At 31.4% G+C, this 23,624-nt stretch overlaps 1 protein-coding gene across 1 annotated transcript; it reads right to left on the bottom strand.

Moving 5' to 3' along the window:
- Positions 1–144: 144 nt before the first annotated feature.
- Positions 145–23,293, bottom strand: eya (eya transcriptional coactivator and phosphatase 2). Its single transcript, XM_080156007.1, has 12 exons — positions 23,041–23,293; positions 17,571–18,778; positions 17,315–17,393; positions 16,858–16,985; positions 16,294–16,349; positions 15,438–15,517; positions 7,780–7,891; positions 6,611–6,709; positions 6,129–6,225; positions 3,594–3,760; positions 3,130–3,280; positions 145–2,501 (listed from the first exon to the last, which is right to left on the bottom strand). The coding sequence occupies exons 1-12, from the start codon at positions 23,082–23,084 to the stop codon at positions 2,386–2,388; spliced, it is 2,337 nt and encodes a 778-aa protein (XP_080012133.1). The 5' UTR covers positions 23,085–23,293; the 3' UTR covers positions 145–2,385.
- Positions 23,294–23,624: the final 331 nt, after the last annotated feature.

Here is a 23,624-nt window from a genome sequence, read left to right as displayed (position 1 = left end):
CTTCTGAAGATTAAATTAATTGTTGAAAAAATTGGAACCGACCAATCAAAAATAAATTTGAGTTCCTCTATTGTTTAGCCAACGAATATGATAGCATAGCACTAGTGTAATTTGATGAGGCCCTTGCTAAGAATAAGAATGATAGATATTGATATGTTTATTCGTGATGAAGACAATTTATTTGAACACAGAGTTAACATTGAATAGGTATAAATATATGTAGATTGTAAGAATAATGATTATGGGAATTTAGCATTTTAAAATGTTAGATTTTTTGTAAACATAACATTGCAGGTTTAAATGAGCAAGATTTTTGGTTTCAAATTTTAATACTTACAGTTAAATATTAATTGTAATTTTGGAATATACATATAAAAAGATGTGTTTGAATTGATTAAAATTGAAAGAAAATGTACCTAACTTAATTTCATTTTGAACATTAGAAAAGCTTTTGATATATGTATATTAATATATATATATAAAAATTATGTATTATCAAATTTGAATAAAACATTTAAATGCTAATTTTAGGGGTATAGTTCCTTTCGTTGCAACGCCCCTTAAGGGGCGTTTCTTCGTTTTTTTTCACAATAGCTTTTCTCCTATTTCTAGCCCCTGCGGGGGGGTCTAACCCTAAGTGGCCAATTGCCTAACTCTGTGAGGCAATCACCTAACCCAATATAACCAAAAATAACTTATCAAAAGCCATTTTAAAAATACGACGAATCGCCCCTTAAGGGTGTTGCCACGAAAAGGACTATTCCCATTTTACGATTTTTTCTAAATATTTGAAATTAATTCCTTATTTTTTGTTCCTACGCAAAGTTACCTACTTTTTAAGAAATCTTTGAACAAGCTATGAATTAAATATTTTAAGGACTAGGCTGATAAATAATATTTTAACCAGATTTACAACAATGAATTAATTAAGTTTGGAATGAGATTCTAATTACTAAAATGGTACCTTTACAAAATACATCTTACATATAATACTTTTGACACTTTTTATGTTAATTAATTTTATTTAGCAGAAATCAGTGGTTTTTAATTTGATAAAGTCAAATTTGAGTGAGACTGAAATAACCAAAAAATGATACAATACATGGCAATTTAATACCTGTATTTGCGACAACTTTCGTTTATTGAAACCTTCCAATTTTTAACATTTACAAAATTGCCTGCTTTATTGCATCAAGATCCGTGGCAGATCTATATAGGAAATAAATGTCTATAAATGAGCTCATGTTTTCCAAATGATAAGCGTTTATATTTTTATATCAAAACTTTTAAATCCCCTTTAAACTAAAATTTGGGAGGGGTGTATATCAGACTAGAGGGGTGTTATTTTATAGTCAGGGGGCCGGATAAACTCCTTGGTTTACAAACTCTCTACAAAGTCAATGAAGGGTTCTTATTAAATTTTTTTCCCATTCCCCTTAAATCTAACTGGTTTCACTTTAATATGACTTGAATCAATTAGAAGACCACTGAAAAATGCTTAAATGGAAAAATACACATAAAATAGAAAATTTAAAGCATTAACAAATGATTAAAATGCAGATTCTATACAACGATGTGAGCCACCTTTTCTCGCTGAAGCAACAATAAAAACGGTGCGGTGTAGCCCAGGTCTGATGACTTTCCATGCTGGAGCCTTCTTATTACGTCCGATGGGAGCCGCGCCAAAAAAAACGGCGGCCTCACAACGCTGATAAAAATGACACATAAAAAAATGAACTAATAATTTTGTGCTCATTATCTAATAAAGTTTTTATTATCAAGTCCCAACATTATAACTGTTGAAGGTTAAATTTTAAAATCTAACTAATGAAGTAAAAACAAACATAAGCTATTATTTTTCTCAATTCTAAATAATAATTCTAATACTAAACAAATTACGTTTATCTATTGTCTTTTTAACTTTTATACAGTCAATATAAATACTGATTTATTTTGGCCTCTTTTATTTTTTCTTTGCAAAAAAATTTTCACCCAAACTTATAACAAGCAGTAGATTAATTTTATTTCTTCTACTAAGAATTGTTCACTAAATATCTTACTTTGAAGTTTTAGGAAGAATTGTTTGATATTACCCTGTCAAACTTTGCTATGTGCTTTTATCATCAACAATGTCATAATATTGATAATGTGTCAACATTTTTATTCCACATTACATAGTCAACATTGATGAAATCACTAGAGTAATTTTAGTTGACATAAACCATTATTAAAGTTGTTGTCGACACAATATATTTGGGGTTGAAAATATAACATACCCCAAGCAAGTTTAGGAATGACTAGGGCATTGAATTTTTAACTTCTGGAATGATTTTTTCTCTTCACATTTTACAGTTTCTAACATGTAGTTTTCAGTTATTGTTGACTTTACATAAATCCCATATCAAGAGCATTGTAGAATGCGACGAGATCATTGTGTGACTGTATCCTCCAGAATGGAAAGTTCATGTTCCTGGCGGCCACCTCCTCGTCCTTCCCATCTCCTGAAAATATACACTTATTAAGTGGTGTGCACAGGGTTTTGTCAGGGGGTGCTAAATTTGTAAATCTCCTTTTAAACTATCTGATAGGTTTGAGCTTCATAGGGGATAAAAAAATGAGTGCTTTTTTATTATCACACCGCCCTACATAATCATAATCAACATAACAAAAAGTCAGACAAACGCTTATAAATGATAAATTAAGCGCAAAGCACCCTTCCTTATGCTAAGGGGGTGGATAAATCTTCCCTCTGCAAGCTTCAGAACTTATGAGCGGGCGCATGTACAAAATTTTATTTCAGGTGATAGTAAAGGGTAACACAATTAGAGATTAGAGATTTTGCGGAGGAAAGCAGGTCGCCATAAAAATCAATTTATTAAGCTACATTAACATCAGAATTGTACAGACTGCTTGATAATTTTTAAAAATCTTGTTTGCTATTTACATTTTAATTACCAATTATTTAAGAAATACTAAACTCTAAACAGTAAATCTTATTCCACATTTAACCCCGGGTTAGGGTATAATTAACAGTCAAATGACCTCCCTCTCTCTGAATAAATGTCCAAATTCAATGATTCATCCTTCGAGGTGTAGCCTACAATTTATAACTAAGGTTGAATTCCTTACCTACAACGACGTACGTTGACTTCCTGCCGAATTTGGTCATGATGCGCTCAAAGCAGGCGTCCTTCCCGATCTTGGTGGAGCTGTACACGTTCTCCACGGGGAATATTGATCCCAGGCCAAATAATAAAATCTTGGTCAACGCAGCTACCAACTAAAAATATCAATTAATGTAAAAAAATATTTTCCTGAAAAATCACGAAACCTTTGACATTAAAACAAAGAACTTCAGAAAGGTTGTGATTTTTAAAATTAAATCGAAAGGGATCTTGTGGACAAGGAAAATCAATGTAACCCCCAATTATGATAAACAAACTTGTACCTTATTTAGTGAAAATCTGTTCATAATCCAACTAATTGCAGAACGCGTTCATAAACTTTGGAGACTGTATTGTCCCCTCCATTCCTGGGGTTTTATTAAATTTATATTTATTGTTAAAAATGATAATAAAAACGTATTTATTAACCTGTGTTTGTGTAACTATAACATTTACACATTCAGATCTTGACTCAATAAGGTTCAAACATTTGAGTGCCAGGTTGAGCCACTGGTCTGTGCTGGTCTCCAGGTCTGTCCGCAGGTTCAGCCATTCCTCGCGCTTACCTGACCCCAGCAGGCCTCCAACATTGCTTCCTACAGATATAATATAATTGAAACTATGAGACAAAATAAAACTATTTTGGAGTTTAGAGCTGTTGAGTTGAGTCAATGAGTTGAAAATGTTATTGGGACCTACTTATTAAAAATATTTTTAAAAGACGATGATTTGAAATTAAACTGCATAGAATTTAAAGTTAATAGCAATTTATCAGTCGCCTTTGGATTGCTGCAGCTTTTTTTTACAGCTGCCAATAAGCTAACAGTTTAAATTTGAGCCGACTGTTTTTTTTATCTTTTCTTCGTTTATACCAAAAAGTTATTTAGGAAAATAGAACCTAGACTTTTGATTAATATTTTTGCTATCGATAAAATGTTATTTCATAACTAATATATTGTTTAAAATTATATGCTTAAAATTGCTACTTAACCTGCGATTAACACTTTTAAAAATTCTATAAGCTATTTTTGCAAAATATTCATTGTAAGTTTAAAGAAGCGTAATTAAAAAGTAAAAATGTTTATTCTTTACGGATTTTATTGCATTTCTAGATGCAGTAAAAATTATTTGAACTAAGTAGAATATTATTTTCTTCCCTTCTCCACTTGAGACACAAAAATTGTTTTAATTTTGTAAAATATATCACATTTCTAAACTCCTAATCCCAAAGCTGTTCCCCTTCCCTTCTTCCTTGCTCATTCTCTTTACATCCCCCTTAATTTGCTCTCTCTCTAAAATGCCTCTCTAGAAGGTTTAAACACACAATTGACGTACAAGAATAGATTTTTATTAGAGAACCCTAAATGACGAAAATGTATTGACCCTTATGATAGCAGAACAAAAAAGACTATCTATAATACAAAGTAGCTTGATGTCTGTCCGTCTGTCTGTCTGTCTGTCCGTCTGAAGCTTAAGATCTCGGTAACCGCTGAACCCAATGGGCTCTACTCTTCAGGGATTATACCTACTGGTCCTGTGGTGGTTTTAAGATATTTTCTTGGGGGGTGGGACACCCCCAACCCCCCCAAAAACAAAAAAATTTCCCCCCTCCTTTTTTTTTTTGCAGGAGATTTCCTTGGTCCTTTTACGAATTTCACCTTAATTTTTTTTTATCACCTCTTGGGGCAAAGCCCCTAGAGGCTAGGGGCGAAGCCGCTAGTTTTAATTATAAACTGTTTAGAAATATCGGTAGTTTTTATTATATGCTATTACTTTTTTTGAATTAAAGGTCAATGCGATTTGGAAATATTTTGATGTAACTCATTAGTACTCTATTCTGTAACTTAATTAAATACACAAGACTGTATTTTTAAGAATTTAATCTTGCCTTAATGCTTACATAGCAGAAAAGATTTTGCTTTGAAGTAATTAAATACTGTACAAGCACAAATGATTAACAATTTTGATTAAATAGCATCTTTTAACAAATTTGAATTTTTTCATTACAAAAAAGTAAAAGATAAAACTTTAAGATAATTAAATATTCAATTTCATATCCTCTTCCATTATTAGGTTAATTTTTTACATTTCGTTTCCCTAAAGAGAGTTGACCTCACCTCCTAAAAATAGATAGAATCTGAGAATAGAAAAGATCCAAATAGGTCTAGGCGTTATTGAGATCTTAGCTGACATAGAAGCAGTCATACGTTAATATTATGAATTCTTAAATAGAAGCATTTTTCTACGTAAAAGAATTGAGTTTACTTTTTACTGTTAACTCAAATTTGTATCAATAAAAACACTTTCTTCCCTGGCACCTTCCCTTAGTTTTTTCCCCCTTCCACCCTTTTTCCGCTTCTTGTTTAAAATTTATTTAAAAACACATTTCTCAGTTTTGTATAAGTCAAGAATATTTCACAACATTTCAAATTTCAACCTTTTCTATATTTGATTTTGCAGACACCTGGGGCCAAATTCTGAAAAATGTTTAAGCCTGAAGGATTTTACTGCAGGTCAAGTTTTTTTAGGGAACAGGATTGTTATTTTTAGGTCAATTTCTATAGAATTTTGTATGTCTGTCTGTTATTTTAGTATAAAATCTATTTAAGTAGGTATTGACAGTCATATTTAAATAGAACGCATAAAGAATTACATATTTGTGATTATTAAGTCCATATAAAAACATTTGCCTTTTGCCATTTTTTACATTTCGTTTGTCATAAAAACCGTTAAATAATTGTACACCAGAATATTCATCAGGAAGAGTGACCCGTAAGTAAGGTATACCTATCTTCATGGACAGGTAAATACATATATTTGATGTTAGGGTATTATAAAGTTATTTATTTTGAAATGTGCACTATATTTTTATGAGATTTCAGAAGAAGAAGAAATGTTTTTTAAATGTACTTTTAGTTAGAACTAAATCGTCTGAACGTTTTTTTTATTATAAACAAAACTTACTGTATGAATTATAATTTTCTTTGATTTTTCTAAATCTGAAGGCCATTTTTCTCATCCAGTCCACCCCTCCCCTCATTCCTCCACCGGCCATAAAAACCTAAAATTAAAATTCATTAAGAATTTGTAGTATTCATTGTAGGAATTTATAGACAATTGACCTCATTATTAATAGGATACCGCTGAGTACATTGGATTAGGATAGATATTTATTGATTGCACAACATTTGAACGGAAGTCCTAAATGTGCCTAGTAATTAGTTGTGCCTATTTGGGGCCACAGCCTTCTCTTACTACTTTCCCACTTTAGACACTTTCCCCGGCCCTAAGACTAATCTTGCGCGGATTTTTCTATGCCTTTCTATGCCGGTTTTAACAATGTGCAGCCGTGTTCAGCCGTGTTTGGATGCTAGCAGCTGAAAGGAAAAGTTCGATTCCAACAACATTTTATCGTAAACTGCAGTAGTTGCAAAATTTGAACTAACCTCTGGGTTTGCAGGATTTACTCTGAATCCATCCGATGCAAAATTATAATTTGCAAGATCTTGTCCATTATCATCACTGCTTACATCATCAATATGAACCTTAATAATAAAATAATTATAATTAGTAATATCTTGGCCATTATCATCACTGCTTACATCATCAATATGAACCTTAATAATAAAATAATTATAATTAGTAATATCTTGGCCATTATCATCACTGCTTACATCATCAATATGAACCTTAATAATAAAATAATTATAATTAGTAATATCTTGGCCATTATCATCACTGCTTACATCATCAATATGAACCTTAATAATAAAATAATTATAATTAGTAATATCTTGGCCATTATCATCACTGCTTACATCATCAATATGAACCTTAAGAATAAAATAATTATAATTAGTAATATCTTGGCCATTATCATCACTGCTTACATCATCAATATGAACCTTAATAATAAAATAATTATAATTAGTAATATCTTGGACATTATCATCACTGCTTACATCATCAATATGAACCTTAATAATAAAATAATTATAATTAGTAATATCTTGGCCATTATCATCACTGCTTACATCATCAATATGAACCTTAATAATAAAATAATTATAATTAGTAATATCTTGGCCATTATCATCACTGCTTACATCATCAATATAAACCTTAATAATATAATAATTATAATTAGTAATATCTTGGCCATTATCATCACTACTTACATCATCAATGTGAACCTTGATAATATAATAATTATCATCATTAATATAAAATTCTTCTTCTTAGCAGTTGAATTGCTTGCTCAGGGTTTTGCCAGGCCCCTTTCGATTGATAGCATTTTAATTTGCATCCCCCATAAATTTTATTGGGAGTTGCCACTATTTCAACTTTTTTCTCCCCTTGGGTGTATTGAGTGTGTGTATCAGGGGGGTGTAAACCCTTATCCAAAGGAGTGCATGGGGGTGTTGGGGACTGGAAACCTAGGTTTTATTAACACCCTCCACATAATTTTCCCGGGGGGGGGGAGGGGTGGATAGGATACACCCTCTTTCTGCATGCCTCAGCTCTAAAAGAATAATGATAATATATTGTATTTGTGTATCCTGGAAATATTACTCATTGTCCTCTCCCTCCCTGCCTCATAATTTTAACAACATACCTGATCGCATTCCTCCAGATCATTGAAGAAGAAGTTGTTGTCTGCCACGTGGAAGATCAGATCCTCCAGCTTCTGGGCCAGCGAGTGCAGGTGGTTCATGTCTTTAGAATACCTGAAAGATAGCATGATAATATTTTTAGTTGTTTATTTAGTAATATTGATCATTCGGGAATTGGCATTCTAAATTTTCTGTACATGCGCGATAAATCACATGGATGATGAAGAAAGTCTGACATCATAAAAATGAGGAATGAGGAGAGGAGGAGTGGGAAAGAAAACCCCTAAAGAAGAGATGGATAATCCCTCGTTTTTATGACGTAATATGCTGATTTTTTGAGGGACTTTCTTCGTCTTTAATCACATGGCAAAAACTTTCTTTGCTTTGGGGACGAAGAAGGTAGAAATTACAACTTTTGCTATGTGAACATGAATTATATTGACAGAAAAATTTTTAATCTTAAAATTTTTTTGAGGTTTATAATCTTTAATTAATGTCATAAAATGTGATTATACAGATAACTAGATATAGTTCTAAAGTTCCCTTAAAAACCTACCATAAATTTAAATTTTAAAATCTTATGATACTGCGATTTTAGGGCATTTATTAACATTGACAAAGGAGCGACTAGGATATGACACATGAAGAAAAAAATATCTGTACCCGAAACTTTACAAACAATCAAATAAAGCACTTAATTTGTAACCTATGTTCCGATAAAATTGGATTTTTGGTCTAAATCCATATTAGCATACTAATGTCCAATAAAATGCTGAGTTACAACAAATTTTGCCCTAATATTAGGTAAAGATAATTTTTACTAGCCCTTTCCCTGCCAGTCTTGGATGTGAGTGTTGAACATGGTGTAGGTCACACATGTAGTGAGATTTATGGATCAGGCTCACAATCTTGATGCCACAACTTCTAGCAGTGAAATAATGTGACAACCTACATAAATTCCACCAAGTGTGTGCGTGTGTGTATGAGTGTTTGTATATGCCTATTTTAAGAAGCATATCAACTCTATAAGCAGAAAATGTCCGTTGTCCGCCCCTCGCACAAGCAAATGTAATTAAAGTGACCTGGTCAAATACAGTGTAAATACTCAACAATTAATCTACAATATCTTAGGACTATATTAGCAACCTAAATTGACGACAAGCGTATCTATTCATTTGTAATAATTTCATATTTTAAAAGTTTTGTTATTACCTTAATCATTTAGCAAGTTTTAAAAGTAAAATTACCTAAGCTAAATAACTTTTAGTTTTTTTTAAATCATCAATAATCATGGGTCGTGTTGTTGCTGCACTATTTAGGGACAATATTGTCCTAGCTTAAGAACAGTGCACAGTGTTCTAACTCGAGTAATGCTTGTTTTGTGGGCTTGTAAAATTTTTAACACATAGAAGGAATCCAAACAAAAAAGTATTAGTGAATTTTTAACAAATTTAAGTGAGAATAATCGACTGAATAACTAAAATTGCAAAATAACTTCCCCCCCCCCCCCCCCCATATTCGGTGGTGTAATGAATCAATGTAAAAATGTTTCTACCAAGTGATAATTTTGTTTATTATAAGTAGTACAGTAAAAAAAAAAATAATATCCCTATTCTGTGAACCTAATGAACCCCCCTCCAAAAAATTACACTTTAATTCAAAAAATTACAAAATAATGTAAAGCTAGTAGGAGGGGTGTTTATTATTTGTTTTACTGCTGAAATAAGAGATGCTACAAAATTGCCTTATCAAAGGAATTTTCTTGAACACAGTAATAGTGTCTGACTGATTATTACGTTGTTGTTGTTTTAAAATTTATTTCAATGAAACAAATTAAACACATTTAATATTTGGTATAATTATCATGTTATGATAATACAATATTGTAAATTATAATATCTAACTAATGCGAAATAAGTGGACATTATTTTTACTGAGCATCAAATAATCAATAAATTTATCAATTAAGTTACTATTAATTCCAGTGTTATTGAGAATTTTAGAAGCAAATTGAGCAATAAACATTGTCTGAGCAAAACAATTAAAATCGCTGAATTTCAATATTTGTTCATCCTTGCTTATTTTTAATGATCTGTCTTTTGCTATAAGTGTTAAAATACTAATTTGAATATATTCATCATTTTGATATACAGGAAAATGTATATTGAACAGATAAAAGTTTTCTTTCAAAAAAATAAAATCTGGTTTACCATCATTGTAGTAATTATCAAGAAATAATGCGAGACAATGCGTAAAATAACTAGGGAAGTAGCATTCCATAATTGAATGATCAGTGTCTGCTTTTACGTTACATTTCAAGCAAAGATTATTATCCAATAATTTCATTTCATACAATTTGCTTCTACTTATAAGAGTACGGTTAAATTGTTCAAACAGAAAACTTTTATAGTATAAAACAATAGGAAGCGACAGAATTTTATTAAAGCTATTTTTGAAAACCTCAAATTCTGGATTGTATTTTTTATCCATTTTTCTAGTTTTAAATGAAGGGGGGACAAATTGATCTTGCAATAATTCTTTGTTTGTTTTTTTAAAATAAAAGGTATATATTCTGGGAGAGTTTTCAAAAAGCTTTATGATAGGCTTCAAAACAAACTTTTGTTTTGATTCAGTTAAACAGATTAAGTTATTAAATTCAAAACCACTACACATATTTTCCACCACTTTTTGTAGTTTTAATAAAACTGGTTTCTCAGTAAGATTTTCTTTAATGGCAGAATTTAACAATGGCCGATATAAAACTTTGTGCTGTATTTTGATGAAATCAAGAATTGATGCAATGGTGTTTAGTCCATGCTCGTTTAGTTCCATTATATCAACATTGTTAAATTTGACATTTTTTGCCCAAACAGATGAAGTAATATTTGAATGAAGAAAGGTTTCTCTATGCTTTTCTAAAAGTACTAAAAATCCTTTGGCTTTTCTAAACATTAGTCCACTTTCTAATGGATAAAAGGTTCTAAAATTTTTAATATAATTATGAAAGATTTCAGATCCAAGGTTATCAAAAATACTACTTATTGGTACATGTTTGTGAGACAAAAGTCTTGCAATATTTGAGTTTGGAAAAAGATGGGCGTGCTTGATTAAATTTAAAAAAGCATTAAACCAAATAATAAATGATTGTTGAGATGGTAGCAACATATTTAGCCCACCGTGAGAAAAATCCATCTCTATTCTATTTTTTGCAACCTTGTATCTATAAGAATTGTTGCCTTCATTGCTTTTTGAAGACCAAAGAAATTTTGCTGTTATTTTCCAAAGTTTTTTTATTTGCTTTTGATTAGGAGCATAAATTCTAAAAATATGAAAAGCCATGGTGTTCATTAAGGAGAAAGTAATATTTCTACGTTTGAAAACATTATCACTGCAAAAAAATGCAATTTTTTAGATTTTGTGTTAAGTTTTTCAAATAACTGTTCATATGTATAATCTGCTGCTTGAGTCAAATTAAAAGATAAATATACCCCTAAATGTTTTACTATATCACATTTAGTCCCTAGAATTGATATGTTAAGAGGACACTCCCAATTTGTAAGAATTTTAGTTTTTTGAAAGTTGATTTTGATGTTTACTGTTGACTCTAATTTTTGAAGTGAGTTGGAAACCAATTGTATGTCTTCATTTGATTTTAATTGAAAGGCATTAAAGCCATCGTCAGCAAAAAAAAATGGATCAAATGGTTTTCCATCCAACTTCAAAGTTAGGTTTTTAATTTTAGAACTTGTTAAACAACAATAAAATATGTGGTTGTAAATATCAAATAAACTTCCACTTGAAGGTGCCCCTTGAGAGAAACCAATTTTATTTTTATATTTCTTAGATGAGTTTCCTTTTACAACAATTTTAAAGCTTCCGCCATTTGTAAGAGAGATCCAAGATTTTGCAAAATTGCCTTCTGGAAAAATATGTTTAATTATAGTATTTGATACACAATGTAATGCCTTATCATATGCACGTTGTAGATCAAAAAATATAAGTTGGCTATTGTAGTTGTGCGCTTTTATATGATTTATTATGCTTACAATAGAAATAGTGGCATTGGCCATATGACGCTTAGGTATAAATCCATATTGGTCAGAATGACAAATTTTAGAAAGTAAAGGAGTAACTTTTTTATTAATTGCTTTATCAAGAATTTTCAAAACATTTTCCATTTGTGCAATAGGGCGGCGGTTTCCAGGTATTGTTGGATCAAGTCCTGGTTTGGGAATATATGTAATATTTCTTTCCTTAACAAATGATAAACTAGAATTATCCAAATCAATATCATACATGTTGTTAAAAGCTTTAGTGGTGAATTTAGGTAAATTATCAAGCAAGAAAGCAAATAATTGTGTTGGTTGTGAAGTTGGACCAGGCATGCTATTTGACTTCATGCTCTTGATTACTTTTCTAAATTCACCTGTTGTTGAATATGGATTCGTTAAGTGCTTAATTTTAGGGTACATATTATCAAGCTTTAAATCAAAAAAATTAAGTAATTCATCTAAATTCGAATTAGGCATAACATTTGGGCACACTAGTTGTGCATGCAAATCACCAAAAATGTTGGCTATTTTCTTTGGACAATCAATCAATTCATTATCAACCAGCAAGTTTGAACATTGTTTTTTTGAGTTTCTAAAGTTTTTATAAGTAAAGTTGTTTGGTAAACCATCTAGTAAGAGGGCTCTCATTTGAAAAGTTTCAGAATTGGTTTGAACAAGCATTTTAAAATATTCTTGCTGTTGTTGTATAAGCCGATTGATTTCCTTACTAGCCTGGCCACAATTTATATTTGAATCAATCATATCATAAAGCAAATTAATTTGTTTGTCAAATTCTTTAGTCTTGTTATAAGATTTGAACTTTAATTTAGAAAAAAATCTATCATGCGCTTTTTTGAGATGATTTATTAAATCAAATAAAACTGTGCTATTTTGATGTTCTGAGCTTACATATGTAAAATCATTATCTATTAACCCAAAATTATTACTATAATTGTGACTGCTAATTTTAAAAGAAATAGGATCTGCATTTTCAATTAGAAATTTAGATGTTTCTTCTTTCATTAAATTAATAAAATCCTTATTATTAAATAGATACCCTTGCCATTTTGGTGCTGAATATTTAAATTTTTTCTTGTTTCCAATTCTCATTGATTTATGATCAGAGAAAGAATTGTAAGAAAATTCAATAAAGTTAAAAAAATCCATATTTGTATAAAAATGATCAATATATGAATAAGAATTAATTCTTTGCTTCGTACCCCTCCAGGTATAGCCTGGTTCAATATTTAGTTTATTTGCTAAATCATGCATATTATATTTTTCAAGAAAGGATTGAATAAGGATGTTCCTGTTATTATGTCGTTTTTGATTAAAATCACAATTGGTATCACCAAACATACTAAAATTTGTTATGTTGTTTCTGTCTAAAAATGAGCTAACTTTTTTTAATATTTTGTTGCACTCCTCCCTATTTGAGGGCAAGTAGACAGGGACTAGATTCAAATATTCATTCCCAATTTTTACCCTTACAAACATAGCATGTTTAGAGACAATAACTTTTACATCTCTTTTTCTGTCCTCAATTGAATAACAATTATCCATGAATCCAAAAATGCCTCCTTGCCCCGAATCACATGAAGTCTCCCCAATATATTTCATCCCCTTGGGTAATCGAATCCTTCTGTGAAAAGATTTAAGTTTAGTTTCAAGGCAAAAATAAATAGTTGGAATATGTCTGCAAGAAGAAACCATTTCCTTAATTTTATACGGGACACCATTTAATCTATATCTATTTTTCTTAAACTGTCCCAAACCTCTGACGTTTGTACATAGTATATTTACAGGGCTTTTAGGTAAACTATTCATTCCCTAAAAGTATTACACTATTGCTGTTGGTTAGCAAACCAATACAATCTAAGGTCTATTTATCAAATAAACCCCTTAAACCAATGTTCAAAATTGATGGGTTGGTTTTTTCCCTTGTAGAGTAATTATCAAAAGAAGCAGAAGAACTATTAATATCTTAAAATATAGAGGACTTTCCTAAATAAATTTTTTGAAACAGAATTATAATCTAGAAGTATTTTACCAGTCTAGTGTGTATGTGTGAAAATTTTTATTTTTGTATCTAAACTTTCCTCCCTGATTATTACGTAACAAAAAAAATTAGCCAATGAGAGGCCACTATAAATTTTACCATTGGTCTATAACGGCCTCTCATTGGCTAATTTTTTTTTGTTACGTCATAATCAGTCAGACACTATTACTGTGTTCAATTTTCTTTCATGTTATGTTAGATCAGGGCTGAATATTAAAATCTTATGATTACCTAATTAAATTAATTTCTTGTTTTAGTTTTGCGAAATAGCTTCGCTTACAATTAAAAATCTTTAGTTTTCATTAAGTTAGATTAGGCTTAAAATGTTACACTTGATAGTTAGATTTGATATCTAAAACCATATTTCAGAGATGTCATATGTTAAAAAGACATAATGCTTTTTAATTCAAAAGGTAAATGTGATTTATTGTCAATGAAATTTAGAAAAATTAAAATTTTATATTTTTTGATATATGATTATTTCTGTAAAACGAATAAATCATTTCAACACACACATATTTTTGCTAAATCCTGGGAAAGAAACTGCATCAGCTGTCATTCAAATAAAAACAAACAATTCCATGTTTTCTAAAGGATTGTGTCCAATCACTGGCGCAATATGCTTTTCATTTTCTAAAATATACTAGACAATAAATTGAATGGTATGGCATGTCTCATGATTAAAGTGATGCAAAAATAGAAATGACAGTTTGAGCTTTTGAAAATATTGCGGCTTTGGTAATTAAATAATGAGATACACTTAGCGGAAGTAATGTCACACCTCAATTCCATGTTTTCTAAAGTAACTGTCATTCTATTCCCTATATCCCCCCCCCCCTGTTTTTATCTTCCCCCACATCCCAAATTGCCCAATTTCTGTTTGAAAGAAATTAAAGTAAGAAAATATTTGTTTAAAATGTAAAGTCTGTCTCCTAAATCACTTATGTCAACCAATTTTTCACAAATTTTGTAAAAAATTAGGAATAAAGCACCTCTTCAAACTAATCACACACTAAAATGGTGTCTGCACTACTAAAACTTATAAACCTCTCCTTTTTATCCCACTCAAAAATTATATTAGATTACCGCTCTTAAACCTTGAAAACCCCTTATTTTACCCCTACCCCCTCAAAAAAAGCTTGGGGGTCCCTGTTATGAATTTCGTAGTTTTATTGGGGGTATCTTTGAGTTAAAATAATTTTTATGGCTACTTATTATCATGTTCTACATTGAAGATAAATAAACGTTTTCTTTTGGATTAATCTAACATGTAAAGTATTCTTTTTAAAATAACAAAAGTTAACCTATCCAACAATTCTAAAATATTAACAAACTACTGAAAACAGAATTTCGAAAAACAGGTGGAGGACTTATAAAGCCAAATCTTTTACATATTTCTAGGCTACCCTATATACCTAGTGTTTAAGGTTTCCTAACCTTACATAAATACTTGTACAGCTAGGAAAATGTAAAACCTAGCCAAAGAATTTTTATAGGAATTGATCCATTGTTTATTCCTATTACTGTTTGACTAAGAATAAAATCTTACTTGTTAGCATAAGTTCCAGTTAGTAGAGAATGGAAAAGGATTATTGTTTCATCTAAATCCCAAATAAATACTCTCTCAACCTAAATGATTAACAAGATTTCTTATATTTCATGTAAAGCCAGGGGTGTATATTCTGCATGGGATCCCCTGCTCAGGGGGGGGGGGGGGAAATAAAAAATAAGTGGTTGGAGGGAAAAAAAATGTAAAAATTAAGAAAACTGAAAACATTTTTTCCATTTCGCCCCCCTCCTTGGTTAAAAAAAACTAAAAAATGTGTGGTAGGAGGGATAAAATAAATAAAATATAGAGTTCTTTAAATATTTTTCTATTTCCCCCCCCTACTTTTTAAGAAAAATCTAGGGGGGAAAAAAATAAAAAATTTTGTAGCAGGGGAAAAAAATAAATCTTGTGCAGAACATACACCCCTGTGTAAAGCTTAATGAATTGAAAATCCGAAGAAAATGGTCAAGATGCGCAAAATTTCATTTGGACAAACAGACAAGACATACAAAAAATTGAACATGCGATGATTATGGATAATATACTTAAAATAAATTACATATAGGCAGGCTCAAATAAGTCCTATACTAGTTTAATAGATATACTTCTAATTAATACATAAAAGAACTGGAAATTATTATCCGCTGTATTAGAACCATATTTTATCCATACAAAAAATCGTTTATCGTATGGTATTATAGATATTTTTTACGAGTAATACGATGCGATAAATAACCATTCCATAGCATTTGGCAAAAGATGCAACCCATCCTCCCAAACAACTATTAATTTGAGCCCCTAAAAGCTCGAGTTGTTATTATTTAGATAAGATAAAGTGTGCCAACTCTGGCTCTACCTGGTTTTCAGGATCTGGAGATCCACTGTTACGCCGTTTACTCCTACCTCGCGAACCTAAAACATTTACAATTCACATGGAATACTATATATTTAAAAATATAATAAAAATTTACACTTTAATCATCCACATATCTTGGATATAAAATTATTCAGAATAATGCTGTTATATGTTATAAAACAAAAGAGGTGATTTTGTTTATCATAATAATAAGTGTGCATACACAAATTTATATTCATTTATCATACAAAAACAATGATGACAACATCCAAATAGCGAAGGCCTAAAATCAGACAGTATCATCACATCATCCAGAAACCATATGAATTGTATCATAGTGGAAATTATTTTAAAAAATTCAAGAATCCGAATGTTTTCGATGGACGTCATTGAAATTTCTGCTAGGGTTTCTAAATCGTACCTTACTGTTTCCGGAATCATAATAAAGAGTTTACAATCGATATGGCGTTTTTAACTTGTCTAAATTAACGATAAGAGCTCTCCGTTACTGACTGACGGATCAACCCTAATCATAGAAAAGTTTTGCTATAAAAAAATCCATACTTGAGGACTTAAGAAGATCCGTGTCAAGGGTGACTCCATCTGTTAGGGATGCTGGGGGTGGCAGGTTTGATAACTGGTAAATAGTTGGTGCACTGCTGGTAGACGGCGAACTAGAACCGGTCATGTAACTAAATTTTTTAAAAGATAAGTTTATTTATGTTAAATTAAATCTAGGGTTTATTTTATTGAAGTAATACAGATATCTGCAATTGTTAAGTCTATTAAGGTTAATAAAGTTTCTGAAAATGTCTTGGCAAGTAAACAGGTGTATTTATTGTTACCAGTTTCAGACAATGATTTTTGTTTTGAAAGTGTTTAATACTTAATGCTGAGATTTAAAGAAAGAAGAAATTTTACTAAATAATAGATGATATTAGCAATAGCAAATTATGCATACCTATTTGGATGATAGGTACTCCTTAATATGTATATAATAGATAGCTTTATATTTACTTACTTGTATTGATTTACAGATTGGTAGAAATAATTTCCATAATAGCTGGCTCCATAGTCACTCCCACCTTTTCCTGTAAAACCTTAAAAAAAACTATCAGCACATGTGTAATATAGATGAGTTATATTTTTGCATCAATTCAAAAGTTTTTAACAGGCTTCCCTACTTAAATCTCATATTTTTATTTGTTAACAATTTGTGTCATGTTTTTCTAATCAGAAATTTTGATAGGTTGGTAAATTAAAAAAATTCTGCTAACCTTGAGGTTGTGTCCAAGGATAATTGTGATAATACTGACTGTAAAGACTTGGACTATACAGATCATAACCCCGTGACAGGTAGGGACTGCTAGACGGATTATTACCCGCCGCTGCACCACCATTTCCCGCCGTGCCGTTGCCGGCGGCCCCGTTAAATGTGTATGGGTAGGCTGACTGTGGCGTATCCGTGTCCTCCATATTTGTTACTCCAGGTGTTCCTGTACCTTCACCACTTATATCATAATAATTGGAGTTTATATATCCAGAATCTTGATCATGTGACGTGCTGTTGTTTAAATCTATGTTGTTGTTGTTGTTGTGGCAAGGGGAATTATTATTAGTTTGATGTTGAGCTGCTGCCGGATGTAGAGAGGTTAGATTAAGAACATCTCCAGCACTGGACAGGTCCAGATGGATTTGCAGCTGACCAGATTGTAAATCAAGCTTGTAGCCTGGCTCAGAAAAGTCAGAAAGTCTAAATGTTGAGCTGGCTGGACTGGTTGTCTCCTCCTGGATGCTGGTCACCTGATTATTATTTGGAGAAGATGTGTGGAGGGGTGTGAATCCTGAGGATACAGTCAGTGATGCTGCTTCCAGTGGTGGTGTGCTTGATGAACAAGCCTCGGGTATACGGTACACAGGAGGTGAGAGATTTGTGTAAGATCTCTCTTGTTGCTCAACCTGGTAAGAACCGACAGGCGTTAATTCTTGATAGTGATGATGATGTCGTGATACAAGATTGTGGCCGTGTGGGTCAGCGTGTGGGTCAATGTGTAAAGAAACTGTCGGCGCAGTATAATTATCACATTCAACAGTGTTGGTACCTGGCGTGTCGGCTGCTCGGTTGGGGTACGAGTTGACAAGCGCTGGATTAGCTGATGGCAACGAAGGACTTGATGAGCGGTAGATGTGTAGCTCTGTCGGGGACTGAACAAGGCTACCGGCTCCTAAAGCTTCGCTATGGTGATGATCGACGGTTGAAAATTGTTTGTGATCATGCGTATGAAGGTCTTCTTTATCACCTGAAGATCCTAGGACTGTTAAAGTTGTTTGACTCTGGGGTTGGGGAGATAGTCCTTCTCTGGTGTGATGATACTCTGGTTGGCCTCCAGGATCAACCTCCTGGTCACGTGATTCAATGTTATAATGTGGATGGTGGCGCTGAGCTTCTACTCCTCTCTCCTCACAGCTTGTAGAGGTTGGGGACCTAGACATTTAAAAACTTTTGTTAAAAAAACTGTTAAAATAATAGAATATGAAAAACAGTAAAAACAAACAATAAAAATCGCATTACACTAAATATTTACAGATTTATTCATATAACTTTACTAGAAAGCTTTATTTTAAATCTCATGTATTATTATCTTAAGTTCTATATTGTATTTTGTTTTTTTTAAGAATATTTAATTTGCATATCGATAAATGCTAAATGTTACTAAAGCTTGAACACGGATTTCAAAAATTGCAACGTGAAGCTTGAATATTTTAATGTTTGATTTATTTACTTCAGTAAAATTAAAATTTTTAATGCGACAACATGTCAATTTTAAGATACAAAGAATTTGTTGAAAAGCAAGGACGGTTCCATCCTAAAGTAGCAAAACTTCATCCTTTTAAGAAGTAACAAAAAGTGTCTCTCTCTATATATATATCTTAAGAATTCGCTAACCCTTGGGCTTATATGGTTCTCCTTTACAGTGAAGCTTCTAGGTTTGGCTTATGGCTATTTATGTAGAGGGTAAATCCAGCCTCCCAAGAATAAAGGTACTAAGAAAGAGAGGGAATGTCTGATTGAGCCAATAGGAGAATCGCATCGGTACATACATTTAATTTCATTGGTTGAAATTTTGTACACATCTTGTTACGAATGCATGTTTTTTTTCATTTCATACATAGATAAAAGTCAGCTGTAAACAGTATATTTTCTTAGTAGAAAGCTTTGCGGAATCAGAATTAACTGCCCAAAAATTTCGTTTAAATTTGAAAGCTTAGTAACGAGGTGGATTCTTAAAAAAAAAGTTAGGCTGGCTACTCGCTGGTGAGGCAAAATTATTTTTATGAAAAATCCTCCAAAATCGAATAAAAAAATTTACAAAAATTAAATAAAATCTTAAAAGGGTTATTAACATATGATTTTGTTTAATTTTTGTAGATTTTTAATGTGCTTTTGGATGATATTTCACAAAAATAATTTTGCCTCACTATCGAGTAGCGAGTCTATAATTTCTTAAGAATCCACATCAGCTTGAGTCGAAAGTAAACATACTTTTTTCTGCTAGAAATGTTCCTTCTTAGATTTGACGAAAAAAGGGTTCAGAATATGCTTCTATTCTTATATTTCTATTCTCCCAAGAGAATCGCCCTTACTTTTTCTTCCTAAACTAAACTTAAAATTGGAGGGTCGAGTTTCGTACCTTACAGGCAGCTAGGGGCGTATCCGCCAGCGTTAAATATTCAAAATGAAAAATGTAGAAAGAGAGTGGACAAAAAAAACTAAAACTAACCTACATGAACTTATAGTGAAGCTTTGCCACTGACAAAGGTGAATACCTCAAATGTTTCAGATTACAAGTAAATTTACAGTGAGTATCTTTTGTGTGTGTGTGTGTGTGAGTTTCTGTGTGTGTGTGAGTATATTTGTATTCAGCCCATGTAGGGTTCAGACCTCAAATTGGTTGGAAATAATGGTTTCAAATGGTTTTAAAATTATGTATAGACAATGCCACTCTCTCCGGGGAACAAAAGAGCAGACAAAGCCCCCCCCCCCCCCCCCCCATTGTTATTTTTATTCAAATACAAAAAAAAATGTAAAAGGCCTCTGCAATTTTTACTCTCCAATAAATAATTCTTTATACTTTAAATTTGTTTAAATAATCAATTTAAACAATACAATTCAATATAAATATACATTAAATATAATCAATATTGAAGAGAAAATAATATTTTGAAGGTTTAACAGTTTAAATAAAATTTTAAATGTAATATAAATGCCTTTTTTAGCGGATGCAACTAAATTTATGTACGATAATGAACACCATATGTATAAAATAATTCTTTTTTTTTAAGTCTTTACTGGGAGGGACGAAACCACTGGTCTAATTTTCTTGAATCGAGAATGATGTAGAAAGAATAAGTGAGTGAGTGAGTAGAGGAGAAGAACACATACAGAGATGCTACGCTACCAAAAATCAATAATGAACCTCTGCTCTATAAAACAAAGTTTCATATTTCACAATTACTAGCCTTAATTAGATTTATTTTATTTAATTAAGAAAATAGAATTTTCTCTCAACCAGGGTTCTATTTGTTTTAATAATGGCTTTGCCCCAATAGCCTCTAGGGGCCTTTACCTATAAGTTCAGGGGAGATTTGAGAAGATCTTTTTTATTTAAAAAAAATATGTTTTTAAAAAATTTCTTTCTTTTTTTACCGAGATCTTAAGCTTTAGACGGACAGTGAGACATCGTTCTACTTTGTATTATAGTAGATAATAATATAAAGTACTAAGCTTTTTGGTTTGTAGCGAAGGATCTCGCTAACCACGGAACCGATATGGTTCTCCTTTAGAGGGAAGCTTAGTATGAGCCCTGAGATGGTTTTAGGATATTTTATTTTTTAAAACAAGTCTGGGTATGGTTTTAAGCTATTTTCTGCTCTTCAAATTTAGAGCCCCTAGTTGCTAGGGGCACAGCCGCTAGTTATAGATAAAGTAGCTGAGTGGGGTACCCCTTTTTTAAGTGGGTTTTCATTTTTATTCTCGGGGCTAAACCTCTTCAGGGGGAGAGGGGTGATGAACGTCCCAATCTTAATAGCATAAAATCACTAAATCTGTCCACCAACCTGTAACCGTTTACGAAATCTTACCGTTCATACAAACATACAACTTTACATTAAAAGATATATCATTTAAAAGTTTGCTGTTTTATATTGATGTAAAACAATGTTCGTATGCATATGTATCTTATTAGAGTTTCTAGAGTATTTTTATTTTATTTTAGATGGAAGATCACCTAAACCCCCGACCCCTGTTTTGTAATCCAAAACAGGGGTCGGGTGTTTACATCAATGTGTCGAGGCAAGCAAAGAAACCTACACCTTATTTTGAAATGAAATTAAAAATGGAAGGTTATTTTTTCTTTTGCTTGATTAACTATTTAGGTCAGGTAGTGTTATTTTGGGTATTTCGCAGGTACAGGCATGATAGGGTTCGGGCTTCCCTGTTAAGGTTAGGCATTGGAATTGATTTTTAATTCATTTCAAAATTAAGAGTGAATGGCTTGAGTACTTCACAGGGAACTGTGAGGGAAAGTACCCAAAAGAATGGCAAAAAAAGAACTAACATGAAACAAGAATAACAAAGATATTTTTTTTTTTAAAATATTTCCTTTGAGGGTGAGATGGCTCATATAATGAAAAAAGTTTAAAATCGGTTTAAAAAGTTATGCTCTAGTTATGACTATCGGACATTATAGAGTATCTGTGCTAATTAAATGTTGGATTATTATTCAGTGTTGAAAAATTTACAATTTTCTGTACAATTTGTGTTAGTTTCTTTCAGGTAAAATACAATACAAACAGTGCATTAATTAATTCAATGAAAATAGAATTTAAAGAAGACCATCCCAAAAATATACTAATACTAATAAATTTTTCCATAACGAAACATTGTCAAACATTGTTAAAAAAAATGCCAATTACTTCCTATTTTTTAAAAAGAAATAAGTTTTATGTTTTCATAGGTATAATTTTAATAATTTTTGAAACAGTATATCGAGAGAAATAGATTTAATTGCATTTATAGGATATCTTTTTTACAATGTTTTTTTGGAAACTAAACGCATTACTTTTCTATTCTTTTTATTAAAAACAAATTAAACCAGTTACCCAAAGAGCCAAAAATATTTTAACATAAGAACAAAATTATTACTTTGTATCTGAATATATCTTCTTAATTTTTGTTTTCATAACCGTTGGGTAAGTTTTTAAAAAAATAATTTGAGAGAAAAAACAAAGGTTATGTTTTTATTTAAAATATATTTACGCATCGGAAATAGGTTTAAAAATATCAAAATATTTATAGAACTTGATTTTAACGGCTTTGAAATAATTTTTATTAGTACAACATAGTCCAAAATAATAAATATATCCAATAACGAAATTAATTTCAATAATAATATTTACCTTAAAATTTGAAGTTAATATTGGTTGGAAGATAATTGTGCTAGGAAGACAGAAGAAGAGTGCTTTAGTGGTAAAGATGTGAACTTTTATATCAACAGGACAAATTAGCAACCAGTCTCCGCTGAGAAAACCTGACAAAAGTGCAACACACACAAAATATTATAGAAATAGTCAAAAGTGCAAAAAAATTGGTGAGTGTTCTGTTAGAAATGTGCTTTTTGATTCTTTTCACTTTATATATATATTGATGTGCGTTTTTAGGTTAGGTTAGGTTAAAATATGACACACCCGGGGCTCATTTGTTGCGGGGCTTCTGTTATATCAGCCGGCATCACTATCAATTTAGTTTACAATAAAATAATATAACTTGGTAAAGCACTATTTTTTTCTCTCACTTTTTTAGAAATCACTTTATATTTGTGTTGCTCATTTTTGAGATAGATAGATAAATGAGATTAAAATCTAACTTTTAACTATTAAATTACTTTAATATTGTTTTTTTTACAAGAATACTGTGAAGGATATACAGTTGAGACAGTTTGATAATGTTGAAGGAGATGAGATACTGTAGCTGTGTCTGTGTGTGATGAACATAACAGAGTCAATAATGTGAATTGTGATCACTAAACATAGGGGACGGGGAAAGGGGGTGCATCATGTAGGAGCATATCCCGGTAGAAATGTTTCCTCCACAGAAGAGTGAAAAGGGAGGGGGAGGGGGGTTAGACTTAAGAAGGAAGTTAACTCTTTCATTCTCCTCCTCTTTCTCTTTCTCTAGGTAGCGGCAGTTTTTTGTTCAGGGTTGCAGAAAATTTTTGTTTATATTAATCTACATAAAGTTTTGCTTTAAGAAAATCTATTCATTTTGGCAA

This window comes from Acartia tonsa, chromosome 4 (genome assembly GCF_053477335.1).
Source record: "Acartia tonsa isolate MP-2025a chromosome 4, ASM5347733v1, whole genome shotgun sequence".
Classification (NCBI taxonomy): Eukaryota; Metazoa; Arthropoda; class Copepoda; order Calanoida; family Acartiidae; genus Acartia; species Acartia tonsa.
The sequence above is the reverse complement of the archived record's forward strand: the minus strand, read 5'-3'. Positions and strand labels throughout refer to the sequence as shown.